The 13941-nt window shown below is 38.0% G+C and overlaps 1 protein-coding gene across 1 annotated transcript in view; it reads right to left on the bottom strand.

Annotated features, from left to right (window-relative positions):
- Positions 1–13941, bottom strand: part of plppr2b (phospholipid phosphatase related 2b) — a gene marked incomplete at its 5' end in the record, with an annotated part of 39494 nt that overhangs the window by 12926 nt on the left and 12627 nt on the right. Inside the window, one exon of the mRNA XM_081380724.1 lies at positions 13597–13785. Coding sequence (XP_081236850.1) covers positions 13597–13785 — 189 coding nt within the window. The remainder of the gene's footprint in view (positions 1–13596; positions 13786–13941) is intronic.

The raw sequence follows: 13941 nt of genomic DNA, 5'->3' as shown, positions 1-13941 counted from the left end.
AGGGGTCATAGGCTCTCTGATTGGTCTGAGAGACCAATCAGATTGGTCGCAATCCCCATACACAGCAGAGTGTGACGCAAAGTGTGTTGTGACACATTCCTTCCATAACCATCATTACAATTTTGTGTACCTTGTGCCACAGTAGACCTTCTGTTTGACTCGCACCAGACGGGATAGCATTGTTGTCCTTGTGCATCTATGAGCCTTGGGCGTCCAACACCCTGTCGCCGGTTTGTGGTTTGTCCCTCCTCAGACCACTGTTGGTAAATTCTCACCACTGCTGACCAGGAGAAACTCACAATCCTCAGATCTGAACTCCCGCCCATTTCTCCTGCATCCAATACATTGATTATGAGAACTTTCTTACAATCTAATTTTCCCACACCTTACTTTGTGGCCTTGTTAGGAGATGATCAGTGATATTCACTTCACCTGTGACTGGTATAGGTCACACCAACTTAACAACATCATTCACTCATTCACAATGCTACATGGAAGAGGACGGCCACCTCTATCGCACTGATATGTTTACCACAGCTCTCTGATTACTGGATATTTCTTTTTAACATTATGGCTATGCAGTTCTTAAAATGGAATTTGCTTATGCTGATTACGATTAAGTTAAAATACCTGAAGTACCAGACTTCTGACTTCAGATGCATCTACACTGTAAAAAATTTGCTGTAATTTTGCAGCTGTTTGCCAGTAACTTACTGTAGATTTAAATTTATGTTATTTACTGGCAACAGTTTGTTCAAAGTTAAATGAACATTATACATTAACAAGTCTTTGTCTTTAAAGAATAAAATTATAAAATAACAATCTAATGCAAAGCATTCTGGGAACCAGAAATCTTCATCAACCTTTTTCTGTTTTTTTTTTCTTCAGATTTTGGTTCCCAGAATGCTTTGCATGAGGATGTTATTTTAGTTTTATTCTGTAAAGATAAAGACTTGTTAATGTTTAATGTTCATTTAATTTTAAACAAATTATTGCCAGTAAATAACATCAATTTAAATCTACAGTAAGTTACTGGCAAGTAGCTGCCAGTAATACTGTAATTTCTACAGATTTTTCTAACAGTGTACCATTGATAACATCATGGTAGTTTTGTACTGACATCAAAATCTCTATGTATAAAGGGATGGAATGACTAAAATATCTAGAACCCAACTGTTGCACAGTACTGTCTAAAGTGAGCAAGGTCAAAAAATGGGATGGCATTTTTACATCAGATGGGATGATCAGCAGTACTTGAACCACCAACTGTTATTTTACCCAGAAACTTGGCAAAAGTGTCTAAATACAAAATGAAGGTGCAGCAGGGAGCCAGAAGATTTGTGCACAAGGACAAAATTAACTTTAATTATGGTATTTGATAAAGGTCAAATTAAATGAAGAGAAGCATTGTGAAAATACATCTTGCAGAAATTAAATTTCTCAGAGGATGCCTGAGCCAAAAAAGCAGTCTGTAATTTGCTCTGTAATTTTTATTGAGGTTGTGTGAAGAAAAAGACAGACATGCTTGATTAAGTCATAAAGCATGCCTGCCAAATTTACATAACCCTGTCTTGTCTGACACTGTACCTTACTGGAAAGACCAGAGACCAAGTGCATAAACATAGCCATAATGTTAGCACTATCTAGCAGTTACCCAAGGAGCAATCGGTCTTAATTTTCAGATTCAAATAGCTAGCTTATGTCTTAAAAAGTTATGACCAGTCTTAAAGAGAAAAACATGTAAGAGTAGTCAAAGCTGTTTATGTAACCAGCTATAGCTTAATCAACATAAGTGTCCATGCTGGTCAAAGCTGGTTATTCTGGTGCTGGTCTAGCTGTTAGACTTGGCTGGTGAAGCTGGTTGACTAAACAAATCTAGCTTCTTGGTTAAGGAACCTGGTGGGTTCCCAATAACACCATATAGTTATGATTAATCTTATCTGCAGGATGGTGCCCCTGGAACAACCATGCTTTGCAGAGCAGGATTGTATCACCACCAACAGTACTGGACATTTCACCGGCAGTGCAAAGCCCCAGGCGTTGGCCCACTTCTCTTCTGCCAAACCAATTCTCTCGCTGGACTGGGTACTTATAATATACCGTACAGTCCATAATGACTTAGAACAATATTAATAATTCATTATACACTTCATGTGCCAAGGGCTTTTTGGAAAAGGAGCACGGTCATCGTTTCTAGAGAGAAATGGGAAAAGTAAAGAATTGCTATGGTAAGATACTACTGTAATATATGAAAAGTAATAGTTCGACCAAAAGAAATGAAAATACTGTCATTATTTATTCACCCTCACATCATTGCAAATCAGAATGTTTTTCTATCTTCTGTGGAACTCAAAAGCAGCTCATTACGAAAATCTTTCCAATACAACAAAATCATGTTGTTGTCAAACTGTCAAAACAAGCTGTCAAACACAATCAAGCAATCAATCAATTAATCAATCAATCAATCAATCAATCAATCAACTGTCAATTTGAAAGCGGCCCTATTATGCTATTTTAAAGGTTTTTAATTTTGTTTTGGAGGTCTCCTACAATAGGTCTACATGCATCCAAGGTCAAAGAACACTTTAATTTTCTCATATTATACACTAAAGCATCACCTGTTTTCTCATAGTGTCTAAAACAGTTGGATCAAGGATCCGGTCTCTCCAAACCCTTTCTTTCCGTGAGCCTGCTCAGCTGTGATTGGTCAGATGGCCCAGTCTGTTGTGATTGTTCTACCGCTAAAAGCCCATATCAGAAACGAACCATATCTGAATTTCAGCTCCGGAAGCTTCCTCAGCACTTGATATACAGTGATACGAACAGTAACGATGGCGTCGGTTTTACCATATCAATTCAAGCCCGTGCCCTCATTACTGACGACTTGATTCAAGCATCATTTCTTTCTTCTGGGAGGCAATAACTTCATTTATTGTGCATTTTTATCTTTGAAACACTGCAGTGCCTTTCCCTACACCACAGCTCATGTTTTAACCTTCTGCTAAATTTCTTATTTGCTGTTCCACAGAAAAAAAAGAAAACAAGTAGCCTACCGGTAATTCGGATTTGGAACAACATAAGAGTGATTAAATGACGACAGAAATGAAGAACAGTTTAAACATCAGCTTATCAAGAAATGATGCACTTCTTTTGCTTAGTTTGCTCAGTAGACTTTCCAGTTCCTCCTGAGACTGGCAGCCCGCTTAGGATCTTTTCCAGGTGACATGTTCGAGGATACAGGCGAGGCGAATACACCCTGCTCTGTTTTCATAGCGTTACCATGGCATCAGTATGACAGCTGATGCACTCACGCTCCTGCTAATCCAATGCAGATCACAAATAGACCGCACCACATCACAGATCACATTCATTTCCACATGCTGTTAGGCAAATTTTTAGCTGTCGTTTGAATGCATCAAACTGAGATTCCAGTACCAGTGTGTTTGCATTTATCTTTTCTGCGCATAATGTGTGTCCACTGTTATTCCTTTCATCTAGTTGCTCTTTTCTCTTGCCCTTTTTGTGGGTTTTATACTCTGTCATTTCTGATTTCTGGGATTTTGTCCTTCTGTCTTTCTGCGGGCATCTCTCCAAGTACCATATAGAGAAACTGGGTTAGCATCATCCCTCTATATCTCTCTCTACCACCACCAGCTCTTCTTTTCTCTTCATGCTTTATTCTCTTCTTTAAACTCAACATGAAATCTAATTTGACCCCATTTATTTTCCTAAAGAATCTTTTTAGTCCCCTTGTGGATTATTCATTAGTGCACATTACTGCGAGGAAAAACAAATGCTTGTCTTTGTAATCATTCATCAAAATGTAATAACGCTCTTCCTCTGAAATGCCTTTCCTTGGTGATGCAGGTCTAAAATACAGAGTGCTAGAGCTGGTAAATCCCGCTCATCCGTAAAACCCCAAGTGGACCTCTAGGTTGAAAAATCGTCAATGCAAGTGAATGGGAGAAAATAATTATTTTCTGGTCCCGTTTGAATTGTGCCATGAATGTGAACATATGTTGTCTGTGAATTTTTAAAATAATTTTTCATGTTACGAGTTTGACAGTATATGGTATGATTCTTCGGCTAGTAGTTGTGGAAAAGACATCACGAGAAAGACTACATGTCGCCTATGTGACGTCACCCCATAAAGTTGACTTACCCGTGGTTTTCGCCAACCTCAACGATTTTGTCCTCTCCCTGAAAGAAGGCGGTGAAGTGCACCAAAGACACAGCCATGTTTAGCGGGATCCGTGAGCTAGTGTCCGTGTGCGAGTGGTGGTGACGTTTCAAACGCGTCGAAAGCAGCGAAGAGTTGTAGTCCACAAAGTGCTCTCACACAAAGTCTAACCGTATCAAACTTCTACCCGCTAAATTGTAGCATTCTTTACACGAAAAATTATATTAAAAATTCACAGACAACATATGTTCACATTCATGGCACAATTCAAACGGGACCAGAAAATATTTATTTTCTCCCATTCACTTGCATTGACGATTTTTCAACCTAGAGGTCCAGTGGGGTTTTGCGGAAGGGGCGGGACTTACCAGCTCTATTCGTTAGCATTCCCATCTCAATGGAAGTTGCTCGGCTAGGGCAGGAAACGATTTGAAATCTGCCAAATTTTGGGCGCATATACAGCCATGTGTCTTGAGCCGTAAACGCCAAATTACTAATCCCTTTGCAGCTGCAGAAAAATGACAGCATGACAACACTTTTTGGCTGATGGCACCACAGGACTGCACAAAAACCCTTAGTGATTAACCTGACCTGTGAAATCAAAGTCCTTCAAAACAAACAGAGTACTGGTAAAATATATGCTTTAATAAAATAAAATTTTAAATATTAAAAAAAACAAAACAAAAAAAAACTCTTAGCTGATGTCACCTACCCTTTTATTTTTCAACCACTCACCTGCAACCACCTGACTCCTTTCTGGTAACGCCCACTTTTTACGACTTAATCATTTCCCATTCAAAATAAAAGTACCATTTTTTTCTCACTCAATTTCCCTTTTCACAACACTGATAGTGTCAGGCATGATAAATTTAGTAGATAGTAGTTTTTATTTTATTTTAAAATCATACATTTTTTATTAATATACATTACCTTTCAAAAGTTTAGGGTCAGTAAGATTATTTGAATGTTTTAAAATACTCAAATAGTCTCTTATGCTCATCAAGGATGAATTTATTTGACGAAAAATACAGCAACATTTTACAAAACCCAAACTTTCCTATGGTACTGTAATTATTAATTTCTTTATTTTTAATTAATTGAACTTTATTATCCATCAATGTGGAAATATTTCTTTGCCTTCTCATAAAACATAATTTCATAATCTCATAATTTTTTGTGTGTGCAATTAATGCATTTTGCAATCTTATTTTAATACATGTAGTTTCAATTTTGCCTTTTCTCTTTACAAACATTTCCTTTTTTTGTTAATGAATATATTGTTTGCTGCTAGTTTTAGTTGTTATTCACTAATCATTTTGATTTGAGTGACTCTTTTCTATTGTAAACTCAAATACATATTTTCCTGCTTACTGTGCACACTTCCTGCTTACTCGCTACCTTTTTTTTGCTTTCTTGCTACCTAGCAACCTTGTAGAATCGCCCTTTCGTGATGCTATCTGCCACACTTTTATGTGAAGGTCACAGCAGTGCACGATGCTTGGGATGAGTCCTGACACAACAAGTCATGTGAAAAGGTCTTCATGTTCTCCATTTTTCACATTTCCATCCACAAACAGTCCCCGTTTCTTTCTTTCCTCTAGCACATCTTTCACTCCATGCCCACATGGCCAACTCCCAGTGTTCCCGAAGCTGAGTAGGAGTGTTAAACAAAAGCTGATGCCTTAATCTAAGGCTTACTAAGATTAGGCTGTGGATCGTCTCCACAGAGAGAGGTTAAACACATCCGCTGGGCATTGCTGTACACTTACAAGAGCGGATGACATAGATCTCAATAAGAATATCATCTTTATGTGTATGTGAGTCTCTTTCTCTTCTTCCGTTCCTCTTTTTACACCCTATTCTCTATCAATATGTTTTCCTATTCCATGCCTTGCTCAAACACTTATTAGAGAAGTAAAGTGGATCATTTCAGGATTGATGATGCACCTTAAAACTCATCTCATTTGTCTTTCAAAAAAATATTGTAATTTTAACTGTAAAACACTACGTTTTTAAGATTTTACACTATGGTAAAAACCTGTTAACTGGTTAGGTGAAATACTGTAATAAATCGAATGGGACATTTCATGTCATTTTACAATAAAATCCAGTTAAATGTACAGTATTTGGAAGTGAAAAAGAACAGCTTATAGTTTACAGTGAAAAAACATTTAAATTGGCATTCCCAGAATTCTGTGTGCCATCTCATATTTGACAGTTTTTCGTTGAATTAACTGTTTCTTCTAGATTTTTCTTCTCAGTAATGGGCATTAGGGTTTCATGTTACATCTTATGTTGTCAAATTAATGTTTATTTTATTATATTAGTCATGTGACCATGAAGGTGTTTTGAAGTCATCTTCATTTATATAGCGCTTTTAACAATGTAGATTGTTCCAAAGCGGCTTTACAGTGATAATAGCAAATAAAGTAACAGAGATTGTTTTGGCTTTATAGCATCTCTTGAATAAAGTTATTGTCCAGCTAAAGTTAGTTTTGATTGCTTCACTTCTGTCGCAACGATCATTAGTTATTAACTTAGGGCCGCTTACACGACACCGTTTTAACAGAAAACTCTTAAGTTCTCTCTACGCAAAAAAAAAAAAAACGCGAACCAGTGAGAACACTGATGGCGTGCACATGCGTATTACGAGTTCAGTCTAGGGATGCACGTTTGAATATATGTGCGCAGGCGTGTAGTCCTTCCCTACAAACCAACCCTCAACAAACTACTTGTCTGGCCTTAAAATGTATAATACAGAATTTGTATCGCTTCCGTGTACGTGAACCGGAATTATCCCGACAACGCTTTATCTGTAGAGATGTGAAGGGAGGGGTATTTGTGTGGTAAAGTGAGGTAAAGGGAGAGGTATTTGAGTCACTTTGTCACTGTGTGCACCTTCTATACATTAGTATTATCTCTGCTCATGACAAAGCTACTAAAAAAGCTATTCACATACATCAGTTAGTAAAATGTACATTTTTACTGTAAATTTAAGTTTCAAAAATCAAAATTTTTGCTACCATATTTTATTTATATTTTATAACCCCCCCCCCATACCCAAGTATATAGTGAGAACATTATCCCCTCTCACATGAATAATTATACAGCAATTAGTTCCGATCAGATCAGTACCGGGAAGTTTCTCTCTCTCTCTCTCTCTCTCTCTCTCTCTCTCTCTCTCTCTCTCTCTCTCTCTCTCTCTCTCTCTCTCTCTCATGTGAGCATCCTCAGACAAACAGAATGAGGTCACAGAAACACACTTATGGCAGACCCGCATTACTGGCATATAGGAGCACACAGTCCCCAAACATCCATCATGAAAACAGAGTAGTGGCATCAGCCAGCTGCAGCTTCTCACTGGATGAAGCTGTAAATCTCTGCTGGGCCAGAGCTCGCTTCAGATCAAAGACACAGACTGTACCGGAGCTGCCATATTTACCAGAAAAACAGACTGCCAAAAACTCAGATAGCAGCATGAATATTTGAAGGTGTATTTGTTAGCATTTGTAGACTTCATTAAACAGAATAGTGTCATTATTTACTCACCCTTATGTTGTTCCAAACCTTCATGCTGTTCCTGGAACCATGCAAAACACAGAAAAAGATTTTTTTCTCCATTCAACAACAAAGAGGTGGTCTGATTTTAAGTGGCTGTTGGCCGCACAATCTAAGGTTTTAATTAGTCTGTATTAGGGTCAAAAGTTTGTTCAAATCACTAACCCTGTATGAGAAACAATAACAATGATGCATTTATCAACAGACACCGCTGATACAAAGCTGAATGATTTTTTAATTGGACAGCTGCCAAAAGCATTTTTCAATAAATACACTGGCATTAAGAGTGCTTTGAAATAATTACAACCCAGGCTTGTTGGAAAAATGTATCTGTGACGCAAAGTTACTTTTAAAAGTAATGCATTACAATATTGCATTACTCTCTGAAAAAGTAACTAATTGCATTACTTTGGAAAGTTTCTCTCACCTGGGCTGGGCTTGCTTGTTCTATTTCTATGTTTTTTGAAAATGTAAACAACAAAAGAGAAATTAATAAGCCTCAGGCTGAAAGAAAATGCCAAGTCACACAAACCTTTCAGCTGTGCTGCCATTCTGGATTGATGAAGAATCGGATATCGAGAGTTCATACTGTACTTCAGCTATAAAGCCAATTTTGCTTATTAGTATGGTTGAATTGGATCATCAGCAGGGGCAGCAGAAAAAACATTGGACACATAAAGTGAGATTAAATACATAAAGTATATTTGTGTAATTTAACATATTTAATTATAGCAGGTTTGTGTAATATTCTTAGCTTGCATTTCACAGTTTTTATTTATTTTGAATACTGAATCTGTTTTTTGTGCGTGTGAGATGAGTAAATGCCTGCTCACATTTAGTCTAGAACTACAATAAGCATCATGTTCACACAGTGCACGCAACGCCTCTGCACTTACTCACGATTTCTCTCAGTAAGGGTACAGGAGAGCTGTCAGTCAATAAATGGGAAAACAAAGGAACTTGCGTAATTTATTTGAAAAAGTAACTCATATTTTGTTGTAAACTTAAAAGGAATGCGTGACTTGTCTTTACTACTTACGCTACTTGAAAAAAGGTAATCTGATTACGTAACTTTTAACGCGTTTCCACTAACACTAAACGCGAACATGGCAACGTTTCATTACTTTGGCTATTGTACATATCGCAGTAGTTCGGAATAATCTTGAGATAAACATACATTTGCTAAAGCAACCATGCTATTTTAGCTTGCTTCTGGAAGTATTTGAGCTCTTTTATTTCTTTGAGCTCTTTTTATTTCTCTGTTAATTGTCTACTACAAAGGTAGAATGGAATATATATAATGTTGTAAAGCTAATTTATTGTGATTTTATGGTTATTATCCAGAGCTTGACGGCCCTTTACTCTTATTGTATGGAAAAGATCCGCCTGGACATTCTGTTTTTGTGTTCGACAGAAGAATATCATATGGGTTTGGAATAACATAAATAAATGTTGAAATATTTTTCAATTTTGGTAGAATTTATATAATTTATAGAAATTATGGCATTGTGAACTGAACATTACGACAGTTTTCGTCCCTATTGACTTCCATTGTATTTATTGTAAATTCAATGGAAGTCAATGGAAATCAAAACACTTTGGTCACCAACATTCTTTAAAATATCTTATTTTGTGTTCAGCAGAAGAAAGAAATGCATTCAGGTTTGGAGTGATGATGACAGAATTTTCATTTTTTAGGTGGACTATACTAAACTAGCTGTACTGAAAAGGAACTGACCCCAATCCAGTACTCAGTGGCACTCCATTTTTTAGGTAACACAAACATCAATGACTGCTGAGAATTAGAGGGCCACTTGACATCTTCTGATGTGGAGCGTGTCTCAATAATTAAGCCCTTCAGCGGGGTTCAAACGCATGTTTACAGCACGAAAATCTGCGTTGTTTAAGGCGCTAGAATTGACGGGAGAGTTTTTCCCTTTTCACGATCACCGTTTCCAGATTCAACTCTCAGCAAAAGATAGAAAGCACACATCCGCCCACACACACTCCAAGAACCCACATATTCACACACGTGCACACTCATGCACGCACACACACAGGGCGCAGATGCAATCGCTCACTATCCTCAAGACAAAGAGATAAAGGCAGTTACACACAAAGAGAGCATGCTCACACATTCACACACATGTTGAGAAAAAGAAGCCTTTCTCTGTGAAACATTTTTTCGAATGCAAAAACAAATTTGAATGTCCCATTTATAAGTGAAATATGACCTGAACATTTCATGATTCACCCCTTTATATGCTCACATAGACACCTGTACATTACCTTTTTTCCACCTGTACATTACATTTTATTACATAAAAAGAATAATAAAATACAATAAAAGAATACACAGAATACCACAGAATACACACGGCAAAAGATGTAACCACTAAAATAATTTCTTAATGTTTTCAGACTTCACACTCACACACAGATTAGACACACATGGCAAGAAAACACACAGCTTTGCCCAAATGAAACCTCAGGTGACTCTCGGCCCGCAGAGGGAGCCTCAGGTGTCCCTGTGCACACTGCTGTCATCTTCCATGTGAAGGAAGAAAAGAGCTTTTTTTCACCTTCTGCTCTCATTTGCACAGATGAGGAACGTGTGTGCGTGTGCAGTGTGTGTGTATAAATACTCAAAAGTGAAGAAAGCCCCTCTGATGTCTGATACTGTGGTATCAGACCATCTGTTTCTGTGATGTTGGGTGAGAGACACATTAATTTACCCTTCCTCTGAAAATGAATCATTTGACACCGCTGGGAAATCTGTATTTTTTCCTGGCTAGTTGAATCGAGACTTGTGTTGACCTCATCTAGCTTACATTTATTACACCGCACCACACTGTAGATATCTGACCTTGTTAATGTCACTTTTGTTTGGTCTGACCTAAATAACAATGACATGACATCCCAACCCTGTCATCCAAACCGGAGACAGAGCAGGTCCAAAGCACGCTCTCTACGCAAGTACATGGACTACCATTCAAAGGTTTGAGGTCAAGATCTTTAAAAAAATGTTTTTTACTTTTATTCAGGAAGGATGCATTACATATATCAAAAGTGACAGAAAACATTAATACATAGTTACAAAAAATTATATTTCAAATTGGTGTTGTTCTTTTCCTGTTCACCAAAGAATCCTGAAAGAAAAGATTATCACATTTTTCACTAAAATATTAAGCAGCGCAACTGTTTTACTGTTTTAACATTGATAATAATAAAAAAATGTTTCTTGAGCAGAAATCATCATATTAGAATGATTTCTGAAGGATCATGTGACACTGAAGACTGGAGTAATGATGCTGAAAATTCAGCTTTGTCATCACAGGAATAAATTACATTTTAAAATATATTAAAATAGAAAATGATTTTAAATTGTAATAATACTTCACAACATTACTATTTTACTGTATTTTTGATCAAATAAATGCAGCCTTGGTAGGCAAAAGAGATGGTGTAGTCACATTAGCGAAATTTTATAGGAAAAATGGGGGGGGGGGGTGATCAACTGTCCATTATCAAGTGTAGCGATGCATCAAGAACCGCTCATACAGAATTCACTTTCAAACCAATAAGCCACTTTCTGTTGGTCAACACGCCAAATGTGTTCAACAACTTGAAACCAATGCGAAATCTTTCACCGAACTGGAAATTCCTGATCACATGGATTACAATTAAACACATGGATTACAATTAAAAATGTTGGATTTATCCCTTCCCTACCCTGCTGAAAAAAGCTAAATTCCAACAAAATTCCAAAATGCTCTCAAGTATAGTTTTAGATGAATAATTCTAGTCTGTAACTGACACAACTTGGTTACGCTGTTTTTGTTGCAGGTAAACCAGCCTGACCGGTGTGACCTTGCAAGGTGACCAACCACAACCAGCATGAATGTGCCCAAAACAAACCAATAACTAAACTAATATTAAATGCAAATTCTTCTAGTGTTACCAGTTGAACCAGTTAAAGGGACTGTTCACCCAAAAAAGAAAATTCTGTCATCATTTACTCACTCTCATGTCGTACCAAACCCATTAGACTTTCGTTCATCTTCGGAACACAAATGAGGATATTTTTGATGAAATCTGAGAGATTTCTGTCCCTCCATTGACAGCTACGCAACTACCACTTTGACACTTCAAATTGTTCATAAAGAGATCGTAAAACTAATCCATATGAATTGAGCGGTTTAGTCCAAATTTTCTGAAGACACTCGATCACTTTAGATTATGAAAATATTGAATTGAGGCTTTTATTCACATATAAACATTGATCAGCAAACAAACAGAAGCTCAACTGAACCTGCTTGACGCACGAAAACAAACCTCTCGCTGAAGCTCAAACGTGTTGCGTAACACGAGAATGAACCTCATGGGCTCTCGCTGAAGCTCAAACGTGCTGCGTAACACGAGAATGAACCTCATTGGCTCTCGCTGAAGCTCAAACGTGCTGCGTAACACAAGAACAAACCTCATTGGCTCTCGCTGAAGCTCAAACGTGCTGCGTAACACAAGAACAAACCTCATTGGCTCTCGCTGAAGCTCAAACGTGCTGCGTAACACAAGAACAAACCTCATTGGCTCTCGCTGAAGCTCAAACGTGCTGCGTAACACGAGAATGAACCTCATGGGCTCTCGCTGAAGCTCAAACGTGCTGCGTAACACGAGAATGAACCTAATTGGCTCTCGCTGAAGATCAAACGTGCTGCGTAACACAAGAATGAACCTCATTGGCTCTCGCTGAAGCTCCAACGTGCTGTATAACACAAGAATGAACCTCATTGGCTCTCGCTGAAGCTCAAACGTGCTGCGTAACACGAGAATGAACCTTATTGGTTCTCGCACGTCAAGCGAACACGCTTGAGCTTCCATTTACCACAACTGATGTGCGAGCTGATGAATGTTTGTGAATAAAAGCCTAAATTAAATCTGTTCATCATATAAAGCGATCGAGTCTTTTCTGAAAATTTGGACTAAACCGCTCAATTCATATGGATTAGTTTTACGATCTATTTATGAACTTTTTGAAGCGTCAAAGTGGTATTTGCGTAGCTGGGACAGAAATCACTTCGATTTAAAAAATATATTCCTTTCTGTTCCGAAGATGAACGAAAGTCTTACAGGTTTGGAGCGACATGAGGGTGAGTAAATGATGACAGAATTAAACATTTTGGGTGAACTATCCCTTTAGGATAATCTAGGCCAGGGATCAGCAACTCCGGTCCTGGAGGGCCACTGTCCTGCAGAGTTTAGCTCCAACCCTAATTAAACACACCTGAACAAGGCAATCAGTGTTTTCAGGATTACTAGATAGATACAGGCAGGTGAGTTTTTTATCAGGGCTGAAGCTAAACTCTGCAGGACAGTGGCCCTCCAGGACCGGAGTTGCTGATCCCTGATCTAGGCTGATAGTGATAATTCTTATTTATATCACAATTATTTCTCTTACATTGCAATGAGATTAAAAAGCAAGCATGGAGCCATTTGTCTACAGATTTCAATCAACTCAATAGCTTCTACACATACATTTTATAGCTACTGTATATACTTATAATGTATGTAAACATTGTTGTCTTGTTGTCTTGTATGTATGTATGTTGTCTTATTATGTATGTTTATGTTTCTGCTAAGACATTACTTTAGTAGCAAATTTTCTCATTTCATGATCCAGATTGTTAACAAATGGCAAATAAGTTAGTGACATATCCAATGTATAAGATCACAACACATTGACACACATTCCCACTCAAACACACTCATTAACGATCCCACACGCCGACACACTGACGTACACACACGTGTGGCACCTCAGAGAAGTGTGAGTTTATGAATGGCAGTAAAACTCTTACGGTGACAGTAGGGATGGCGGTGACCAGAGAATACACCAGCACCGGGGGAGCTTTGCTGTCGTCTTCAGGTCCTGGATACGGCTTGGAGAAGGCTTTATCGAAGCAGAAGAATCCTTGAACGTGCACTGGGAATGTGTCCGTATACTCAAAGTAGTATGCCAGGAGAACCGTTCCTGCCATGATCACCAGCTGGAAATAGAACATGATTCCAGTTTAGAATAGAAAATCCGTTCTAATTGGTGGATGGTGGGGTTCTGGAATAAAACACAAGCTGCAGTCGGGATCTGCGGCTGAGTGAAGGAATAAAAAGAAGAAAATAAAAAAGACAATTCTCCCCCGTGTGAG

Source organism: Scardinius erythrophthalmus, assembly GCF_964197995.2.
Source record: "Scardinius erythrophthalmus genome assembly, chromosome: 12".
Taxonomy (NCBI): domain Eukaryota; kingdom Metazoa; phylum Chordata; class Actinopteri; order Cypriniformes; family Leuciscidae; genus Scardinius; species Scardinius erythrophthalmus.
The sequence above is the reverse complement of the archived record's forward strand: the minus strand, read 5'-3'. Positions and strand labels throughout refer to the sequence as shown.